This window comes from Emys orbicularis, chromosome 3 (genome assembly GCF_028017835.1).
Source record: "Emys orbicularis isolate rEmyOrb1 chromosome 3, rEmyOrb1.hap1, whole genome shotgun sequence".
In the NCBI taxonomy this organism is placed as follows: Eukaryota; Metazoa; Chordata; order Testudines; family Emydidae; genus Emys; species Emys orbicularis.
The window spans coordinates 67,450,174-67,472,864 of NC_088685.1; the positions used below are offsets into that span (position 1 = coordinate 67,450,174).

Consider the following 22,691-nt stretch of genomic DNA (forward strand, 5'->3'; position numbering starts at 1 on the left):
TGTTTTGTTGTCTTGAGTTCTGTCTTTAAAGAAAAACAAACTACAAAATACAAGTTGCACATTTTTCACTTTGTTTCTAGTTTATCTTTGTGTTCAGTTTCTCTAACCCATTGGAAGTTGCTGACACTTTTTCTCAGCAATCGTTTAAACTGGCACTTTGCTAGTTCTTTGAGTGATGGTTGCTATTATATTTCACTTGGGTTATGCATATGTACCATGTGCCTATCCAAAGAGTTTATATGGCATTACAATGAAAGGTGCTTTGCCTGTGCTGAAGCAAGTATTATCTAATCAAACACATTACTAAAATACTTCAGTTCTATCTATTAAGCCCGGACATTTAAAGGACTAAGTTATATTCCACTGTGCAATAGTATATGCCACTCAATATTTCCTTGAATCACATGAGAAATTTGTTATGAAATTGATTCATCTGAGCTGTGACTTCACAAACATATCCCTAAGCTTCACTTTATACACATCCTGAAGAAAATCTGTTCAAGCTGAGACTTTCTAGAGAGTAAGGGGGAAATAAAATTGACACCAGAGAATGTTGAACAGCAGCTTCTGTCCTGTGGCTGTGGTTTGGAAAGACAATCCTTTGATAGGGACAGATTACAGTTCTCATCCTACTGCGGTATAAAATGTGAGCACAGAAGTCTCAAAATGAGGGACAACAAATTGAATTCCATGTGAGTAATGTCTTCAATTTCTAGTATTAAAGAGTAAAATAATATCAGGCTGGGATGAGATAGGTAAACTGGGACTGAAATGTTACAGCTGTATTATTCCACTATGTTAGTGTTTTCTGCTATGTGGTTACAGTCCTTTACAGAAAGTTATTTGTATAATACATCTGAGGTGCCCGAAAGAGCACTGGAGGACAGGTACCACATCTAGGAAACAGTGGTCTCTAAAGTTTTAGAGGCCATCACTAGCACTGGTTAACAGCTGAAAACAGCAACATAAGGTCTGCTCACAGTCAGTTAAAATGGAAGTGACTACATAGTAGCTCAGCAAGTGTAGAACCATACAGTTGTATGATATGTCTGTATACTATTTTGGCCACTAGGCAGCCAGAACCCAGATGAATAAATCTTTGCAGAAAGCGGGATTCTTGTACAAGTCAGTGTTCTGCCTACTCACAAAATTGAAGCACACCACACAAAGGGACAACATACTATAACCAACCATTTATTGTGATGCTGCTATCCAGTACTGATAAGTATGGTAGGCAAGGTAATAGTTCTGTCTCCTTGGCAGCAGTCAGTGAGAGGTTTTTCACACTGTCTTACTAAACAGTCAGTTTAGGATAGCAATGCAGCCAGTGGGCAGGGTACCCACAAACTGGGCATTACGAGAGCTGGTTTTTATTCCCTGGTTGATTAGATGGAGCATGTCACTTAACTCCAGTTATGTTATTGTACTTCAGCAGAAGTAAAAAGGTCCAACAAGGCTTAAAAAACCCCAATTCTCTGAGCAGCAGGAGTGTCCCAGTAAGGATAAGGTATAAGAATACTCCACCTTTTTTTTTTTTAAACTGGAAGGTTTGATTTGTTATTGCTGACATGTTAGGTTCATGCTAAAGGGAAAAAAATAAAAATAAAGGAATCATGTTTAGGTAGCATGACCACAGCTGTGTCCTTCAACATACAGGCTGAGGTGGTTCTCCTATTCCACCAGCTAGATGATAAACAGCCAGGCTTACTTCATGTGCAAGGGAATCTGCGTTCTCCTATAGATTAAAAAAAAAAAAAAAAATAGTTTACTATATTGTAAGCATTGTTCATTTTATCTGAACCTTAACATTGATGAGTTTGGGGCAGGTTTTTTTTTTTTTGGACATGCATGTAGTGCTCATAGGAGGCTGTTCATTTGAGGCTCATATGTCAGTTAATGTTATTAAGCAGCAGTATAATTATAGCAATACAAACTTTCCAAAGATGCCGCCTCTCATCTGAAAAAGCTACTTCTAGGACAAGTTCAGTTTCTACAACCACTTTGTATAAGAAACTAAGGAATGTCAGTTATAATAGGGCTTTTTGTGATGATGTCCTTGTTTCCATGGAGGACCAGATCACAATCACTAATATTATTTCATATATGCCAGCAAGAACCATGAGATAGGAAGCAGTAAGTCATTGCCAGCCTGGGCTGGATTTGAGCCACTATGCGCTTGTCAAGATTGGGCACAGGGAGGAGATTTTCTTAAATGCACTCTCAGTGATGTTTAAACACCTAATGTAGACAGGCTTTTAAAAGACAAAGTCATGTTAGCGGGTCAGGGTAAAGCCTAGACTTATCTCTGTAGACTCAACAAGGAGCTTGGAAATATTTGAAAGAAAAAACACAACCCTAAAATTGCTTCATCTACCTATCAGGTTAGAGCTCCTCACTTAAATTTCAGAATGTGATGAAAAAAAAAAAAAAAAAAAGTGTCATTAATATATAGGCTCTCTCCCCTACCCCCATCACCCTAATTCTAGTGGTGCTGTCTCAGAGGACTTCATTGCTTAAAGCAGGGGTCAGCAACGTTCGGCACGCGGCTCGCCAGGGTAAGCACCCTGGCGGGCCGGGCCAGTTTTATTTACCTGCTGACGCGGCAGGTTCGGCCGATCGCGGCCCCCACTGGCCGCGGTTCGCCGTCCCGGGCCAATGGGGGCGGCGAGAAGCCGCGGCCGCTTCTCGCCGCCCCCATTGGCCCGGGACGGCGAACCGCGGCCAGTGGGGGCCGCAATCGGCCGAACCTGCCGCGTCAGCAGGTAAATAAAACTGGCCCGGCCCGCCAGGGTGCTTACCCTGGCGAGCCGCGTGCCGAACGTTGCTGACCCCTGGCTTAAACAATACAACTGCTGTAATGTGCAAATTGTTTCAGCTCTGACCTGTGTGTCTGCTTCAGCGTATACTCGCACTACATCTTCTGTTCCTGATGGGCGGACAAAAGCTCGTGACACTCTGTACTTCTTTACAAGTTCATCAATTTTTTCTTGTAGTCCTGGGGGTGTAACTGCACGTCTCTCAGCATCTGTCGTGTCAATGACTCGTCTGTCCGCAACCTACAGTGGTAGGACCAAACATATAAAGAGCTACCCTTCTAAAATTAGTTTCCTGTTGGGCCTCAAATTTGTCATTTAATCTGATTTGTTGCTTCAGTAAGTGAAGTTCTCCCTGCTTGTCTTTGTCATTTATCCTAGCTGGATTTGAATTACAGTAAGAATATCAATATGGCAAAGACACCTTCATATCTTCAGCATGCAGAGGGGAAGGCCAGTGAGTAGATGAATGCAGGGAGGGTCTCTTCAGAGAGAGGAGAAGAGAGAGACACTGACCACTAAACTCTGGCCAATGTTACAGTATCACCAACCTTAACTTTCAGCTGTCGGTTGGGAAGATCTGTGTAGATGGCATCCCACTGTTGCACTGTCAAACCCTTTAGAGCCAAGATTGCTTCAATCACTAGCATATCTGAGATGGCATCACCCACAGTCTATGAATATGAAGAAAATAAAGGAGTCTTCAATGACAATTAGAAAATCCAGGGTATTTTGTTACATTTGTTCTAGCGAATTCAACAACAACAACAAAACCACACCAACCAAAGAGTCACTGAAAATGCAGAAAGATTACAGGGCGACTGTCATAAGCTTGATTTTCCTTACCAGGAGCAGTGGCAGGAAGCGAAGGACTAGAGAACATGCAGCGTATTTCACTGGAATGCTGTTTTACCAAAGATGAATTCTAGTAGTAAGATGAACTCCAATAAATGGAAGGTCAGATTCAGTGAGGGCAGGTGACTTGTTCCCTCCCTACACTTGCTCTGGCATCATAACTCCATTTAAAGGTGACCTGCAAAGGATAGTTTGGACTTGTGCCTTAAAGAAACCACCTCAATAAAGTGGGATGCTCTCACTGTATGCCTATTCACTCCTTAGCCTCCGGGCTAAGACCACCAAAAATAATGTCCAGATGGATACAAGGGCCTATACATGCCATCATCTCACTTCAGATCAACAACCTTCAGATGAAAGTTACCTTTCCGGTGTGATTCAACCAAAAATAACAAACTAGTAATAGGATGTGGGTCTGAGGTGTCATTCTCCAGTCTCCCAAGCCATCCAATCCCCTTCCTCTTATCAAGCTACAAGCGCAGAAGACCAGACAGAAGTGTTTTGCCTTTGTAGATGTGGAAATCTTGACATCTTTCAAAGGTGAAACAATTACTGTTCAAACAGGTCTTCCTTTAGTAGACTAAGTGTGGAGAGAGGGGTTTTAAAAGAGAATAACGGGTGCCTATAGCTGTCTGCCTAGCCTGGTAGGATGTTAAAATAGGCCATTCCTTCCCTTTGCCTATTTTGTCATGGTGTGCTGCCTTCCTCCACAAGATTTTCTACACACTCCTCCCATCCAGTCACTCAACATGCCAACAGTGTTAGCCCCCCAGATCAGAAACCAAGTATCTAATTTTTACATTTCAGCTCTTACTTGATTAATCAGGTCAATGGTATTTTCAAGCATCTTTGCAGCGTCTCTTTTTTGATTCTCCTTTTCTTCTTTTGCCATGTGTCTTATTTTCTCTTCAGCAGCTTTACTAAATAATACCTAGAGAAAAGAGATAATAGGACATATGCCATCAGACATCTCTAAACAGTACATACAACAAATTTGATCTGTTATGCCAACTAAACCCAATTAGTTGTCTCTGGGTTTCACTTCCATGAACTCCCATGTTTAGAATACTGAACAGTTAGTGGGAGGGGGAAGACACAAGAGAGAAGGAGAGGTGATTAGGAAACACAGGGATAAAGGTGGGGGGGAAGAAGTGCTATTTGGATTTGGAAAGATGCTACGTATTTTCAAGCTAATTTGGTTGCTAAGTTTTATACACACTGGCTTTAAAACTCAAATAACCCTATAATGCCCCTTGTGCATGTACTTACTGTGCCATGCCCATTTGCCTCAAAGTAAACTCCAATGTCAAATTCCTGGGCCTTGTGATGCAAATGCTTTACTCCTGTTTTGGTACAATGAACAGGCACCTACAACCCAGAGATACAGGAAAAGCATAGACAAAGTGGCATGAAGTCAACATCCTGAGTAGATGGTAAGAACACAGGATCAAATTGTTACCACTTAGTTGCAAGAATAAGCGTCAGGAAACTAGCTACAAGCCTTGATGGACTATGAGCATTTAGTACACATAATCACTTTGACTACAAAAAGCAGTAACAGAAGTTATCTACCGGTAATTCTCACTGCAGACCTGTTGGGTAAGTAGCTTTCTCACTTATCCATCAGTAACGAGAGGATAAAAGATTAAGGGTAGGTACACAAAGATACATGGTGTTGCAACGACGACCCCCCCACCCCCGCCACCTAGTGGAATTCTCAGGTCCCAAGACTCCCCACACTATGCATGGGGAGAGTTAGCAGCCTAAGGAAGGACGCCTCAGAAGCTAGGGAGCTGCCTGTGCAAGCCAGAATTGAACTGAAGATTAAAGGGATGGAGCTCAAGTGCCTCAACCCACTCAAAATTCTCAGCCGCGAGCCCTCTCCTGGAGTTAGCTGCCTAAGCCACATCAGCTGCTTAGGTAGTCAATGCCCAAGCGGCCAAAACCCAGGCCTTTTTCAGGAGAGGGGGGCGCTTTATCTAGGAAGGCAGGTGCCTAGAAAACCTTCCTAAGGAAAGGTGATCTAGTATCAGGACCATAAATATCACTTCAACAAAATTTAAATGTTTTAAGGCGATCAGGCCTAATCTGTTTCCCTCAGCCGTCTCAGTGTATAATGGGCTCAAACTCTAAGGGTCAGAAAATTTAGATGATTTTGTTTAGCATTTTCAATCCAACTTTTAAGTTGGCCAGAACTGGCACTGACACTCTCCCACCTTTAAAATATCATTTATCACCAAGAATTTAAATAGTTAATGAAGTTTAAAGCAAAATAGGTTTATTCCAAATTAGGTCTGCCTGGTGTCCATCACTGCTTTTTTAAAGCTAGGAAACAACTGTGGAGGCGAGAGAGAGAGAGAGATTACTTGATACCTTCATGGTTTCCTCAAGATAACGTGTAGAGCTCCCATTAGCATATGCTGTTTGTACCACTGCCATCTTTAGAGTTTGTCCTATCTGAGCAGAGGGAAAAGTAAATGGCTTAATGGCACACACATAAATCTTCAGAAAGGCACAGTATAAAGGAAAAGCTAAACCAAGATTTTAGTTCAAGATGAGAACAGAATATTTAATGGGTGAAAGACTTTCAACACATAGTAACTGCTCTCCCGCCGGACCTCCAGAACTCTGACACATTTGGGAAATTGAAGGAGGTAGTGGCTCGGCTCACAGGACACAGAACTTTCTGACATTAAGTATTACTGTGAACCTGGCAAAGGCCAGTTCAAGTCAAAAGTGGTTATCATTGGATAGTGTGTCTGTGGCCCCAGGAGAAACGAGTTGATGAACATCACAGAAACTGACACCAACTGGAATGTGCCTTAGCAGGGCAGTCTCAGAGGCACCAAGGACCAAGTGAGCATGGAGACTGGAACTGCTTTTTTTACTCCCAATGGACAGTGGGATTTTATGCTCCAGGTCTGTCCATGCAGCACCTTTCACAATCAGTAAGAACACGAGAATGCTTCATAAATGCATTCCAAGGTAAATCAAATGCAAATTGGGTTCACAGGAATTTTCCAAGGGAAGGGAAGGGTAGGATTGAGCCCTCAAGCTTAACTCAGGTCAACATGGAGTTACAAGGGTGAAGAGGAGAAGAGGTAGGAAGACACTTCAGCTTGTGAGCAGTAAAGTGAAACTTAAAAGTAGGGTAATTTTCTAGTCAAGGCATCATGGTTAAGGCTACGTTTTAGTCATGGGTATTTTTAGTAAAAAGTCATGGACAGGTCACGGGCTGTGAATTTTTGTTTACTGCCTATGACCTGTCCATGACTTTTACTATATACCCCTAACTAAAAAAAAAAAAAAAAAAAAAAAAAAAAAACTGGTGAGGGGGCGGCCCGGGGGGTGCCGCAAGTGCTCTGGGGGAGGGCGGGAGACACCACGGGTGCCTGTGTGGGGCTGATGGGGGGGGGGGGGGAGGCGCACCGGCACATGGCCTGGGACCCCTGCTAGTACTGGGGACGGGGGGGCTGGCTGGCTCCCTACCCAGCTCTGCGCCACCCTGGAAACGGCGACATCCCTCAGCTCCTAGGCGGAGGCATGGCTGCGCAGTTCTGTGCGCTGCCTCGGCAGCTCCCATTGGCTGGGAACTGCGGCCAATGGGAGCTGCCAGGGCAGTGCCTGCAGGTGGTGGCAATGTGCAGCGTCCCCTGGCTGTGCCTCCCCCTAGGAGCCGAGGGATGTTGCTGCTTCTGGGGAGCACCCGCCCGCCCCAAGGTAAGCATCACCCATAGCCAGCACCCCCTCCTATGCCACAACCTCCAGCCTGGAGTCCCCCACCCAAACTCCTGCTGGGACGGTGGTGCAGGGGAAGGTGGCCCGAGACTGCCCCAGCAGCGGCCGGTGCAGCTAGCCACTGCAGAAGTCATGGGAAAAGTCATGGAATCTGACCTTCATGACAAACCTGCAGCCTTAATCATAGTTTCAGCATGAATTTAAAGCCACCCCTCTTGCCCTCCCAAAATTAGGTCACTCCTTTTATACACCTGTTGCTGTGGCAAAAAGAGGTCTTTTTGTTTTTTAAATGTAATTTTGCATCAGTATGCGGCTTTAGAAAGAGCACCAGTGTGCGTACATATGCCCAGGGTAACCCCCACCTTCACTGGGTGAGATGTATGTTTTACAGTTTGGGGCAAAGCAAAACCCTTTACTGTATAAGTAGAGTTACCTTGATAAGAAGTTCTTTAATGAAAGTGCTAATTAAAGTTGCTATTTTATCTCCATCCACAAGATGAAAATGGCCAGCAGTATCATTATAGTAATAAACAATTCTGTCTGCATCTCCATCAAACGAGCAGCATCTTTCATGAGGTTTGATTTCTAGTCCTATACACATGGAAGTACAAACTATTAGATATGGAAAGGGAAGCAGAGCTTTAGTTTTTTTTATTCTATATCTATCTATCTCAAGAAAGATTAGTTATATACATGCACACTCTAAACATGAAAAACTTTTAGTAGTACGAGAGCAAGAAGTTGATTTTATTAAGTAAATCCCATCTTGAACTCTTCTAATCAGGGCAGCTGCATGGAATGGAAGTTGCAAAGAAAAGTGCATCTTCAGTTTGAAATTAAAAACTGAAAATTCAGTCTCTATAGCCATTTATTGTTATACCACCTTAAAAAGGTCAGGTTACAAAGTCTATATGAAATATGGTCTCAGAGCCAATCCTAGTATATTTTGTTAAATAAGTAACAAACAGCAATTATGGCACCAAAAATAGAATCCAGCCCTCCCAAATGCCCACATCCCTCGCCACCACAGAGTACAAGCAGCTGCATCATCTAGTCATCCAAGTCAGAAACCAGAAACATCTTGTACTCCCACTGTAATCCACAGATGTGAGCTAATGCCTGCAAAATGAGACAGATGGACCTCACCTCAGGGTGGAAGCAGAAAGATGTCAGCTTGGTGCATGCTGCACCATAACAAACCCTTCCCTCATACGCCTCCTTTACAAACTGACTAGAATGAAGACATGGCATCTAGTTGGTCTAGATCCATAAAACTCCATGTGTCTTGCTTCAAATTCAACCCTCTTCTACTTGAGTAGAGTACTATTCATCAGCATTTCCACAAAGTGATTATGTATGGTGAATCCACTATGCTTTCTTGGCCTCTTGCCATGGTTTTCCCACTTTATATCTCACTATCTATAGGCTGGATGGACATTAACCCTTCTGCATCAAAGGTTCTTTTCCTCTTCAAGACATTTTTCACCACCTGCTTTAGGTATGTTCTCATTTCTCCCTCATGTGTCCCCTTGTTAATGCTAGTATTAACGAGAGGAAGTGCAAAGCGTATCAAGTGAGCCCACACTTCTAGGAAACCTTTTGACCATTTAATCTACCAAACTGGTATTATACAGCAATGTTTTTTGGTGTAAGAATCTTGGCTACTACAGGGCTTCTATAGCATCCATTACTAAGATTATATATTAATGTTTTGCACAACTTTGAGATAAGTGGATCTGCTGGTCATACAAAACATTGAGCAGAGTGTTTGTTTTGCTCTGTGTTTTTACAGGGCCAAAACTGTTTAATACTCACTAAAAGAAATAGCCCTGTGATAGACAGCCAACAGCTATCGCCTAGCACTAGAGAGCTCAAACAAAGATTTTCAAGAGAAACTAGTTTTTTTCTCCCAGACTTTATAATCCTTCCCCTGTTAACTCTCCTAACCCTTCTTAATGACCTCAAGAGGGGAGTGGGAAGGAACAGAAGGATTCTCTGGGGACTTTCATGCCAAAGAATAAGGTTTCTTGACACCATATTGCTTGATTTTAGTGATCTCAAGAGCAGCGCTTCTAAAGAGGGAGGATGGGAGTGCCAAGCCGCCTCACCCCATCCCAGAATCTCTTGCTCTGGAAACATTCTGGTTCCTGCGTGAGAGAAGAGCAGCACTCAACTATTATCCTCTCAGTTGCCGAGGCATTCCATCCAACTCCTCCCCCCTTTGCCATCCCTTCTCTCAAGTAAGTTGACACCTGAATGAGGCAGTGCAATTGCAGCTGGTAGATAAATTAGCATGTCCAAGTGGCCTGGAAAAACCTTAGACCAAAGTTTGAATGTGAACAACTAAAGACATAGGAACGTACATCCAGTTAGCCACCTAAACAAAAGTGGCCTGAGTTTCAGAGGTGCTGTGCCTTCTGCGTTCCTAATGATTTAAATGGGGAGTTGTAAACACTCAGCACTTCAGTGAAATCAGGTACCTAATTCTGGATTTACACTCCTAACTTAAGACACTCAGGTTTGAAAACCCATCACCTTAATTTCAGCCTATGGATGAAGAGGTACCTTACCCTATGAAGTGGCAATAGCTTTGCTTCCCCAGCTTGTGCTAGAGTCTGCATCTGAAATAGCCACCCACTCCCTGAAAGTGGCTGCTATGACGATCCCATCAGTGGCTAATATAAAAGTCATACATGGGCAATGGTTGGAGCCACCCGGCTCCACCCCTTCAGCCCATGCCTCCTCCCCTCCGACCCCGCAGCTAGAGCCCCGAGATCCCCTGCCTCTCCCCCCATGGCCAGAGCCATGAGTTCCCCCTCAGCCAGAGGCCCGAGTGCCTCCCCCTCTGAGCCCTCCTCCCCACCTGCCCGAAAGAGCCCCGAGCCCAGCCATGCCTCCCCAGAGGCTGCGGGGAAAAGCCTTTCACTCTCTATCGAAGAAGCTTTTGATATGCCCCATGCAGGTTCCGGAGCTGCTGAGGCAGTGGTATGTACTACTCAGCTTCCTGGGCTCATCAGTAATCTCTCTGGAGTCCAGGGAGATTACTGATGAACCCAGGAAGGTGAATCGCATGTACCACCTCCTCAGCCACCCCAGAACCTGCATGGGGCATAACAAAACAAAAACTTCCCCCCAAAGCCCCGCAACCAGGTGTCCAGTGGCAGCACCAGGGGAGACACAGCCTCCCCTGGACTATTATACCCACAGCCCATGAAGTCAGACCTACAGAGGTGGCCTCCTGCTGTTTCCCCAGTTGATAGTTCCAAACAAACCAAACCAACAGAAACTGAGTCAGCAAGAGCAATTTTACAAGAGGACTGAAGCAGCAACCTGGAGTTCACCATGAGCTAGCAACTCCAGAGAAGGAGAGTGGTTCTACAGCAGAGAAACAGTATAGCCCGAGGAACCCATTCCTCAAGTCTGGTCACTCTTTCAATTTTTAGAAGTTGAGATCCATGATTTTATTTTATGCACCTTGCATGAACTTGGGCTAAGTCATCTCTTCACAAGCCTGAGTCAGATAGTGACTTAAAATCCTTCAGAAATACTCTGCCACAGTTCTGGTGCTCTCAGTTACATTCATTCACTTTGGGTTGTCGGGACGTGTGTAAATTCACTCTGGTGGCCTTTAAGCTTAGAGTAATCTGTTATCACTTTGATGATTTACAGCATTAAGGAGTTCAATGAAGATCAGTCACCTCTTTCTGGCTAAGTCATGCATCACTATATTTCCGTGCTAAGTCCTGTGCTTTGAAAGCTATTGCTGAGTAGGCTGCTTAACACAATTTGTATTCTAAAAGGGTTAAAGATTTAGACTGCAGATTACATACCCAGAGGAGGTTTCTGATGAACTTTCACAAAGTCTGCACCGCATAAATGATTGAGTTTCTCTTTGGTTCCATCATTATATAAGTGAATTAACAGTTTCTTTGGAAGGTAACGTTCCATTTCTTTTAGTTTCAGGGCTCCTATACCATTTGCACAATCTATCTTCAGACACATCTGGTCATCTCCAGAGCTGGAAGCCTTCACACAAGAGAGGGGAAGGAGAAGTGTTAAAGTGAACTATAATATTTTGGATAAAAATCCCAATAGCTCTCGCAATTCCCCACACCAGAGGACAAGCAGGTCTGAAGTGTGCTGAGCCATTTTTTAACTTGTACACAGAAGATATCCAGTTTGCACATTTACATGAATATAAGCAATGAATTATTTAGTGAGAATGTAACGGCCCTCACTTGTTTTGTCAGCTCCCCAAAAGCTTTGGATAGTTTCTGGTAGTAACCTTCCACTGTTGCCTTCCCATAGTGCTCTTGAGTATTTTGACAGCAGACCATGTAATGCAGCTGTGGTGTTGTTACCAGACCATAATCTAATATAAAACAAGTCACAATATTAAAAGAACAGAAGAGTAATTCCTGTTTAGATTGTTGTTTGCAATGTTGGTCCCAAAATATTGAAGAGACAAGGTGGGTGAGGTAAGATCTTTTATTGGACTAACTTCTGTTGATGAAGAGCTCAAAAACTTGTCTCTTTCAGGTCTGGGAAAGGTACTCAGACCCGCTCTACATCAAAAAATTAGATTGGTTTAACTAAATCTGTCAAAGTTGTGAAAAATCCACGTTCCTGAGCAGCATAGTTAAGTGGACCTAAGTCCCCATGTAAACAGTGCTAGATGGAGAATCTTTCCCCTTGGCATAGGTAGCGTCCACACTGAATTGCTACAGTGGCACAGCTGCAGGAGTTCTGCTGTAGTGTTTTAAGTGTGTGTGTGTGGGGGGGGGGGGGGGGGCGCTGTTAGTGGGTTACAGATTGTTGTGATTAATTAGTGTCTTTATTATGGTTTTAAGACCATGATTTTTAGTGTCTAGCAAAGTTATGAATTCCCAGGTTCGTCTTTTCAAGGTGTCACAACACATTCAAAAGATGAGCTCTGTGTAGCTCAAAACCTTATCTTTTGCCATAAGAAGTTGGCCCAATAAAAGATACTACCTCACCCACCTTGACTCCTATTTAGAGACATACAATATTTACTACCATATATATTATAGGAAATATTTTGCAAGAAACCCACCTGGGGAGAAAAAAACAAAACAAAAACAAACACACTTTCTAGTAAACTTGTATAGAGAAGTAGCCTCTTACGTTAAGATCATCACAAAACACACATTCACTATAATCAGCCATGAAAATGGCATCTGAGCTACAACTTTGGGTCTATGTTATATTTCACACTTACATAAAAACTTCAAATATAAAGCAAAAGGTTAAATGTCAACATACCATGATATTGACCACCTAGAGCAGATACACCATCTATTACTGATTGTGAAAGTTTCTCACTGCTGGGTCTGAAAAAGAATAAATACAATCACTACTTTTTAAGCAAACACTATGCAGAAATACAAACCTAGGCCTCACTCCTTTGGTGAGATCTGCACAGGTGGAGAAGTCCGCCAACATGGATCTCAATGCAGAATCAGATTCCCATGTGACATTAAGATAATTACATAAAGATTAGGCAGCTGATGTAGTAATGGTATCACTAACACTAAAAAGGCCCAATCTAATGCCCACTGAAATCAAAAGAAGTCCTTCCGTCCTCTTCAGTGGACACTGGATTAGGCCCAAGAAGCATATTGTGTTTGGAGAGTTAAACATGTTACCCTAATAGGTAGATTTAAAATGAAACATGTGAAGTGTGCTGTGCTGCCCTTATAGTGTCTTGCATTCTATGCACAGAAATTCCAGCAGAGATAACTGCCTGTGAATGCAACTTTGGTAGTTAAATACAGTCAATATCATTTTACAATTACCTGGTGTCTCTACCAATAAAAACTGAGGCATATTGGTGCAGTTTCACTGCTTCTTTCTGGCAGATCTCAGTCAGTATGCTTTGTATTTCTTGCTCTTCTGCATTAGCTAGGCGTGTAGCATATTCTTCCCAGGCAGAGGTCAACATTTCACCCAGAGGATCGACCAATTTTACACCATTGTCTTCCTTAGAAGAAAATAAATGTACTAAGTCTAAAAGGGAGAAACCCAGCAGAGTCTCTTTAAAGACAGAAGATAAATACAGATACATCATTATGGCTTCATTTAGGCCTAAAGTGTTCCTAATAAAAGCTACCAAACAAATCCCCACACAGCCGAAATCAGTAATATCATCAAAATATTAAGTCACTATTTTTCAGGCAGTTCTGTAAAAAAAAGGATCAGTTGGTATCAAAGTGACAGGCTTAGCGATTCCATAGCCTGAAATATCCTAAGAGCAGCAGATAAGTGAAGCAAATACTCCACTTATAACTGTTGCTTCGTGAAAGCAAATGTCAACTTAAAATAAATAAATTCAGAGTTTGCTGGAAGGGTTTGCTCTCCCTCAGATATACTGCCAGCTTCTCATGCTCATAAGGTCCTGCATTGTAACAGTTTTCCTTCCGAAGTGGAGGGAAGAAAAAAACTACAAGCAAAAGTGGGGGTATGAGTTTGTGTGGCAAAGTAGCTTCCAGCATGCAATCAGTCTTATTTGTGGTCAATGAGACTATTCACATGCTTAAATTAAGCACAAGTGTGTTCACATGATCTGGCCTCTAAATGCTTTCAGTCTCTGCTAGCTTAGAGATTTTGACTCTCCTTTGGCCGATATCATCTATTTTCCTTTTTTTAAAAAGAATACAATCAGAAACATTCTTACTTCAGGATTGTGAGATGCTGTAACCATGACTCCAATAGTAGATTTGGTCTGCCTGGACCTTAGTACTGCCAGCAAACCCATGCGATACATGACATGATCAAGATGTCCTGCCTTGGTACGAAATCCAGCAGTTCCATACTGAAGGCTAAGTCCAGCTGGTTTCAGGTGTAATGCTGAGTACTTTGCAACTGCCTCAAAATCCATTTCTATAAAAGGAAACTGTACAGATGTTATTAGTAAAGGCTAAAATCACCATAATAAACTTCTCATATTACACTTACCTTGTAAATCCACAGATATATTGAATTAACCAGATAAGAATAAGTCTCAGAAGACAGACAGAAACAAGTAGCATTTACATGAAAAAGCTTTTAGCTTTTAAGGATGTTTATTTGTGTAGTAAAAATATATTTTAAACAGCAACTTAATCTTGGGGAAAAAACACTCAAGAGTTTAAGTTAAGTCTACATATATTCATGCAAGATAGGGTTTTTTTTATGTTTCGCTATTGTTAGAGTCAGGGTTATTAGATATGTGAATTGAAATTAATCCCATGTAGAGGGTCCACACAAAGACATTCACACCCCACAAGCTAATGATGGGTTTGCAGAGGAAACACCAGCATTATAGCCTGGGAAGGAGCCTCCACATCACCTGCATACCTTAAAGGGAGTCTGTGCCAGCCCCACAAGCCAGTGCAGAGAGAGGAAGAGACTGAGCCAAGGGGGGGATCCTCAGTTGCACTGGTCCAGTGGCCCTAGTGCAAGTGGCAGAGAGAGACAGTGTCTCCTATTCCAGACAACAGCAGGCAGAGGGTATTTAGCTGCAACACCAGGCCAAACTCCCAGATTTCCTTCCCCAACATACTCCAACCATGTAAAGTCTATTACTTCCTTTTCTTCTTTTAATATCCAAGCAAAATTATTGTCTGTATTGTGGCAATTCTTAGGGGCTCCAACCATAGATCAGGACTCCACTACATTAGGTGTTGTACAAACACAAAACCAAAAGTATCCCTGCTCCAAAGACCTTACCAAGCAGGATTTTGTAGCAGCTGCGGAGCGGTGGAGCTGCAGGTTTTTGCATGGAGTTGGAGCGGAGCTGGAGCACAGCTCCAAAGCCCTGTTACCAAGTAAGGCTATGTCTACATTGTGCACCTTACAACCGCGCGGCCATGCCACTGCTGTCACACCGTTGTAAGGTGCGCAGTGTACTCCCGGCGACAAAATAAAACCACCCCCAACGAGAGGCAGTAGATTCGTTGCTGGAAAAGTGTCTCCCGGTGACTTAAGGGCTGTGCACACCGGCACTTTTCGTCATTAAAACTTTTGTCGTTCAGGGGTGTGTTTTTTTCACACCCGAGTGACAAAAGTTTTGACGACAAAAGTGTAGTGTAGACCTGGTCTGAGAATAAGGCAAGAAACAACATGTGGGTTCAACTGACAGACAAGCAGAATACAAGGTAACAATGGAACAGTACTGGTAAGCATGACAGGGATAACAGCACAGAAGTTGCCTCCATTGTTGACTTTTCTGTACACATCACAGCAGAGGAGAATTTTAAGAAGGGATCATAAATCAGGGAGGTGGCCTTGCACATGTTTATGGGAGACAGCAAGAAGGTGCTCCTTGGAAAATTTAACTACTGGGCAATGCAGGCTACCATAACTGGCACATGGGAGACAGGAGACCACTGCTCAATATAGGGTTACCATATGTCCAGGTTTTCCTGGACATAACTTCTTTTTTGGTTCTCCGTTCAAGTGGATTTTTGAAATACAAACACACAGCCTTCATTTTTCCTTGCTTGTTCTTTTTCCTTGCCTTTAGAGTGGGACCGCCAGAGAATGGCAGTTGCTGGCCAGGTGCCCAGCTCTGAAGGCAGTGCTGCCGCCAGCAGTATCACAGAAGTAAGGGTGGTATGACATGGTATTGCCATATAAACTGTACCCCCTTCCTCTCCTCCCCCTGGCAGCACAGGCACCAAGTCCATTGGGCTCAGCACCTTCTGCAGCAGGCGTGGAGGTGCTGGGGGTGGGAAGAGACAGAGTGAGGGCAGGGCACACAGGTGGCAGGAAGGGGCGGGGTCCTTGGGGAAAGGGGCAGAGTGGGGGCGGAGCACTCCCTGGACAGAAGAAAGTCAGCACCTGTGTGCCTGGCACGGTCCTCTGTTTAGGAACTTGAAATATGGTAACCCTAGCTCATTAGTGCAGGAGAGACCTTGTTCCTCCTTACTCACCCCTGTGGGCTGACACCAAGCAGGAGAGTTTTAACGCCAGAAGGTAAAACTTTTCGGGACAGTTACCAGAGAGTGAGGGGAGCACAGAGAGGCCTGTCTGACTCTCCCCAGAGCTGGTAGCAGCTAGTCGCCCCCCGGAGCACACACCCAGCCCGGACCAGCCCTACGCACAGGGCGAGGTGCCCATCCCTGCCACGTGACCCTGCCCAGCCCCCTCTGCCCCCACCGAAGCTCGCCCAGGACGGAGGCCCCGCCCAGCAAACCACGTCCCCGGGCCCCTAGACTGCAGCGAGACCGCCGAACACCGGCAGCAGCACAGACCCGCCTACCTGCGGCACCCCAGCAGCCGCCGACGTGGCTCTCAGCTGCCACACGGTCCAACACGCCCCTTCCTGGCTTCATGCTAGCCACACCCCCTGACGCCGCGCGTAGCCAATCAGAGCGCCGCAGGCCTGCGAGCGTTGCTTACCTGAGCGTTCCATCCGCCCAGTGATACCCCGCCTGGGGACCTTCTCTAGTCGCGGGGGGCGGAGCTCCGCCAGGAGGTTAGCCAGGGTGGGGCGGGGCTAAGCGGGAAGCTGCTCGTTTCGAGGGGGAGGGGCTGTGGGACGTGGTTCTGGCCACGCGGGGGGCGGGGTTGGGCGGCACCTAATGGTAGTAGGGCAGCCAGGGTGGGCAAACTTTTTGGCCCGAGGGCCACATCGGGGTTGCGAAACGGTATGGAGGTCCTGCTAGGGAAGGCTGTGCCCCCTGCAAACAGCCTGTGCCCCTCCCCCATCCACCCCCTTCCACTTCCCGCCCCCTGACTGCCCCCCTCAGAACTCCTGACCCATCCAATCCCCTCTGCTCCTTGTCCCCTGACCGCCCCATCCCGGGATCCCCTGTCCCTAATGCCCCCCAGGACCCAAACCCCCCCCCCGTCCCCTGACCGCACCCTCCCAGGACTCCCTGCCCCTAACTGCCCCCCTGGGACCTCCCCCCCCATCCATCCCCCCCTCCACCAGCCCCTTTCGGAATGTGGCCCTGGGAACATGGGCGGAGGACTCAGGGGGAGCAGGGGCAGCAGCCGGAGAGAAGAGGCGGTTTCCCCTTCAAAGCACTGCTTCTCTCCGGCCAGCTGCATGGCCGCCCAGTGCTCCTCCTGAGTCCTCTGGTCGCGCTCCCGCCACCCGCACCACCCGCCTGCTCCTGCAGTGCAGCCCCTCCCTCCGCGGGGGTGCACCGGTGCTGAGCTGCCCGAGTGCCCAGCCCTGCGTCCCCCTGTTGTTGAGGGGTCTGTGCCAGGGCACCCTGTGTTGACTGGTAAATCTGCCCCTGAGCCGCGCCGCCCAGCCGGAGCCAACCGTGCTGCCGGCACGCCGAGCTGAGGCTGCGGGGGGACAGCAGGGGAGGCCCAGGGCCGGCCGGGAGCTCAGGGGCCGGGCAGGATGGCCTCGTGGGCCGTAGTTTGCCCATCTCTGTAGTAGGGGCCCAGTGAGGGGCAGGGTTTCAGACTGTGGGCGAGTCCCAGCCTGAAGTAAGCGCTGGATGGCCTTGCTTTCCGGGAGGTGCAGCAGAATGGGATGGAGCATGGGGTTGGGGCAATGGGGCCGAGGTCTTGGGCAGAGTGGCCAGTTCCTTCATTTCATTGTGAGTCTTGCAACATTGGGCATTTTTCCTAAAGCTTCAGCTCCTGGAGTCACAGGATACGGGAGAATTTTGACTTTAGTTTTTTTCAAAAGAAAAATAAACTTTCTGCTTCTCATGGTTTTGGGTAAAATGTGAAAGCCATAATGCAATAGACAAATGTAAAGACCTCAAAATCCATTGTTTTCAAAATCTCATGATTTTAAACTAGTTTTCTGCACTTTTAGGGGCTCACGAGCTCATGAGCAGAGCTCTGTGACATTCTTAAATTTAAAAAAATATATTTTATTTTTGGGGAAATTCTTATTTCATTTTATCCATTCCCTCCCCTCCTCCTGGGTGCATTGGGTCCTTCATCTGGAGGGATGGGAGGCCCTGGGGGGAGATCAGGTCCTCCCTCTCCTTCCCCCAATGGGTGAGAGGTCCTGGGGATGGGTGGGGGTTGGGTTCTGTCCCCAGATAGGCAGGAGGCCCTGGGAATGGGTGCGTCAGGTTCTGTCCTTTGGGTGGGAGGATCGGAGGGGAGTGGTGTAGGCCATGGGCAGGCGGTTGCAGAGTACCTCAACCTGCAATGGTGACTCCTGTCCTGCGGGGTTGGGCCCATTTCCTCACTCCCAGCATTGCAATCTGGCAGATGGGATCACAGTGCCTCTCACTCAAGTTTGGCCTAGCCACCCCTGTCATCGGGGAAGCTGGACCAAACCTAAATGGTGCTGTGTCTCTGTGCGGCAGGTCACAACACCCAGACCGAGAAGCTTAGCTGACAAGATGGGGATGATCCAAGCCAGGGGTGGGCAAACTATGGCCCATGGGCCACATCCGGCCCGTCAGACCATTTAATCCAGCCCTCAGCTGGGGAGCAGGGTTGGGAGCTTGCCCCGCTCCATGTGGCTCCTAGGAATCAGCCGGCATGACCTGCCTCTGGCTCCTACGTAGTATGCACAAGCGTGGCGAGGTGGGAGCCGCATGGGTGATGCCTGCGAATGAAGCAGCGCACAGAGCTGCCTGGTCGCACCTCGGAGCCGGAGGGAGGACATGTTTCCGGGAGCTGCTTGTGGTAAGCGCCCAGAACCTGCACCCCAGAGTGCCTCCCCGTGCCCCAATCCCCTGCCACAGCCCTGATCCCCCTCTCGCCCTCCAAACCCCTCAATCCCAGCCCAGAGCCCCTTCTTGTACCCCAAACCCCTCATCTCCAGCCCCACCCCAGAGCCTGCACCCCCAGCCAGAGCCCTCACCTCCCCCCCCCCCCGGTGCCCAACAGCCTGCCCCATCCCTGATCCTCTTCCTGCCCTCTGAACCCATTGGTCCCAGCCCGGAGCACCCTCCTGCACCCCAAACCCCTCATCCCAGCCCCGCCTGAGAGCCCTCACCCCTGCCCCCCAACCCCTGAACTCATTTCTGACCCCACCCCAGAGCCTGCACCCCCAGCCAGAGCCCTCATCCTGTCCCGCACCCCTACCCCCAATTTCATGAGCATTCATGGCCCTCCATACAATTTCCATACCCCAATGTGGCCCTCAGGCCAAAAAGTTTGCCCACCCCTGATCCAAGCCCTCTGTTCCCCATTGCTGCACATACACAGCATTGGATAATTCTCTTCATCACATTTCAGACTTTGAAAGAAGGTTATAATCCATACAAAGAGCAAATCATTTCAGATTTGTTGCAAACTCACCTGAAGTTATAGTCATTTTTGGAATGTTTGGTGTAAAGCCCCAGCTCTTGGAGTCAAGTAATAATTTCAGCTTTCATTTTATTATTATTTTAAGGAAGTTTCTAGCAATCGTGGTTGTGGAGAAACCTGGAAAATGTGACCTTAGTGACATTGATGTAGTGATGTTTGCATGAGTTTGCAGCAAATCTGAAACAAAAGCTTTGAGGGTCATCAGGTATCTTAGCTTTTCATAATGCTTTGTCAAGATATAGAAAAGAAAAAGAAAATTTAATTTCCTGATGTTATAAACTGGAAAAGGATGTGCTCAAAGAGGGAGAGATAAATGGTGAGACTTCTCCCAGCAGAGATCTGAATCTACTGGTGAATCTGTGTCCTGCATAACTCATTTAATTACAGTAAATAGGTTTGGGCTGATATCTCACACAGACTTCTACATTTTCACCCTCTTGTATGCTGTTCCTACTATCTGTAGAGGTGTATCTGTTTTGTGTGACATTCTTTATTTGAATATAATAAACTATTTCCAAAGAATAAAATACTACCTAGAAGAGATATAGATGTTGCAATACACAATGTGCTACCTGAGATTGTCCTCTAGTGGGTTTCCTGGGTGGGTCATCAACTAGAAAGTTTTATCCCTTATTAAGCATTGAGTATACAGAATGCCATAGAAAAGAGTGCACCAGAATGTTGAATACACACCCAACAAAGTCTTCAATGATCAATGAATAGTTTGTAAAGCCATACACGTCCTCCTTGATCATCTAGTCCAGTGGTTCTCAACCCCTTTCCAAACTACTGTACCCCTTTCAGGTGTCTGATCTGTCTTGCGTACCCCAGGTTTCTCCTCACTTAAAAACTACTTGCTTACAAAATCAGACATTAAAAAAAAGCACACTATAACTGAAAAATTGCTTACTTTTCTCATTGTATGAAATTTTAGTTTGTACTGACCTCTCTAGTGCTTTTTATGTAGCCTGTTGTAAAACTAGGCAAATATCTAGATTAGTTGATGAGACCGCTGTGTACCCCAGGGATAGGTGTACTCCTGGTTGAGAACCACTGGTCTAGTCTGAGCTCTTAAAGTAGCCAAAACGTTTCCAAATGTAACCATACCCAGTGAATCCTTCCTTGGGTGTTCAGTTAGAAGAGGCTGTGGGTCCAGGGCAGTGGACTGGGTCAGTGCTCTTCCTAGCTTTGAAGCTGACTTTGTGGTAACTTGTGCAAAAATCACACTCTATGCTGCTGCTGCTTCCCCATCCGCAAAATGGGTTACACATTTGCAGTACGATTACAATTATGTAGTTTGCCCCATTAAGTTCAGCAAACCAACAACTATGGTGCATGCCCCGTTTGTGTTTTTTTAAAGGGTTAAACTCATCATAATGCAAAACTTTGGGGGCAAAAAAAGGACTCTTTGCAACGCCCCCTGTTGTAACCGCTGCTTTGCTTGGAGAGCTCACAAGGTTACATTTATTAATGGACAAATTGTCTTTCCCAGCTCCGCACCCTCGACCGGCGGACAGGAGCCCTTCAGCGGGGCGGCACGTTCCGTGCGGTAGGGTCTGAAGCCGCAGGAAGAAGTCGGGCTAGGGCCGCGCCGTCGAGCTCTGGGCCTCCCCGCTGCCCCCTGGCCCGCAGGCTGGGTGTGCGCAGTGCTCACGTGACGTAACCCACAGCCCCGCCCCATCGCGGTCTGGCGCGAGTCTCCCCCAGCGGCCCCGGCCCCGCGTGGGGTGAGGGCTTTGGCGGCGCGAGCATTTCTTGCTGAGCCCGGGCCCGGCTCCCGGTTGGGAGCGGGGCAGACTCCCATCCCCTGCCGCGTCACTAGTGAAAGCTGCTGCACGTCCATGGCGCCGCCCCCGGCTTCAGCAGAGCCGAAAGAACCGCGCTCAGCTGGCTCCGGCCGCCGCCTCAGTCAGACCCGCCGGCGCGGACGCGGCAAGGGCGCGCGGCTGTGAGAAGAGCGGCTCAGGGGCGCCTGCCGTTGGTAACGGGCCGGGCGCGGCCCGCGGAGGTAGGCTGCTTGACCCGGGCCGGCCGGCCCCGCTGGTGAGCCTGGGCCCGCCCAGTGGCGAGGGGCGGAGGCGCCCTGAGAGGTCCCCGCTCACGTTCATTTGCCCGCCCTGCGCTGGGTGCGGCTCCGGAGGGCAGAGCGGCTGGAGTCTCCCGAGCGAAGGGCCGCAGCGCACGCCCCGCGCCAGCCCTCTCCGTGACACGCGGCCCCGGGCAGGGTTGCGGCCCGGCCCCGGCCCCAGTTGTGCGGCTGAGCCTCCCCGGCCCGGAACGCGCCGCTCAGCTTTTTTGATAGTTCCTTAAAACCTTGTTTTGTCTACATTGGCTCTCCGGTGTCTTTCACAAAGACAGGCCGCGCTGTCGAGTCCCCGGCTACGTGCAGCTCTAAGGCTCGTTACGCATATTGATGATAATCGCCAACTCCATGCTGTTGTGTGCACCTAAACATTGAGGCAGGTCTGGTCTGAGGCGATTTTACAAATCCATTGTGGGGTAATAGATAGTGGCAAAGAGATCACACTGCTGCTGCACCTGCGTTTAGAACCTTTTAGGTTTACACGAGGAAAACTTTGGCACGTGCTTAACTTGACACATGTAATTAGTACCATTGAACTCAATGGGACTGCTCCAATGCACTAAGTTAAGCATATGCATAAAGTTAAACAGGTATAATTTTTTGCACGATTATACCCTTAATTTAAAAAAAAAAAGTGGGTGTGGGTTTTTTTAATATGTTAAGTTATGGAACACCAGTTAAGCTCCAGAGCTAAGGTAGGGTTACCATACGTCCGGATTTTCCCGGACATGTCCGGCTTTTTGGGCCTCAAATCCCCGTCTGGGAGGAAATCCCAAAAAGCCGGACATGTCCGGGAAAATAGGGAGGGCCCGGCGGTGCTCGGCCGGGGGCCGGCGCCCCAGGGCCCGAGCCGAGCCGGGCGGGAGACGCCGGGGCCAGAGCCTCTTGGCCTGGGCCAGCCGGCCGCCGGAGGGAGCCGCTCGGCCGGACTGGGCCGCGCCGTGCCCAGCCCCAGCCCC

General features: G+C 47.1%; 1 protein-coding gene across 1 annotated transcript; it reads right to left on the reverse strand.

Annotated features, from left to right (window-relative positions):
- Window positions 1-1,119: 1,119 nt before the first annotated feature.
- On the reverse strand, window positions 1,120-16,720 carry PGM3 (phosphoglucomutase 3). The gene is made up of 13 exons (XM_065401201.1): window positions 16,669-16,720; window positions 14,101-14,306; window positions 13,223-13,407; window positions 12,690-12,757; window positions 11,645-11,778; window positions 11,237-11,432; window positions 7,840-7,997; window positions 6,042-6,125; window positions 4,938-5,036; window positions 4,483-4,599; window positions 3,365-3,487; window positions 2,883-3,056; window positions 1,120-1,735 (listed from the first exon to the last, which is right to left on the reverse strand). The coding sequence occupies exons 2-13, from the start codon at window positions 14,302-14,304 to the stop codon at window positions 1,646-1,648; spliced, it is 1,632 nt and encodes a 543-aa protein (XP_065257273.1). The 5' UTR covers window positions 14,305-14,306; window positions 16,669-16,720; the 3' UTR covers window positions 1,120-1,645.
- Between the last annotated feature and the right edge of the window lie 5,971 nt (window positions 16,721-22,691).

Bases quoted from the DNA above. Each gene is read 5' to 3' on its own strand.
- PGM3 (XM_065401201.1), bottom strand. From the start codon at position 14,304: ATGGATTTTGAGGCAGTTGCAAAGTACTCAGCATTACACCTGAAACCA. The intron at 11,779-12,689 runs GTATGTTGACAT...GTTTTATATTAG, and splicing joins TCTAGGTGGTCAATATCATG to ATTATGGTCTGGTAACAACA. The intron at 1,736-2,882 runs GTCAGAGCTGAA...TTTAATCTATAG, and splicing joins ACGCTGAAGCAGACACACAG to GAGAACGCAGATTCCCTTGC.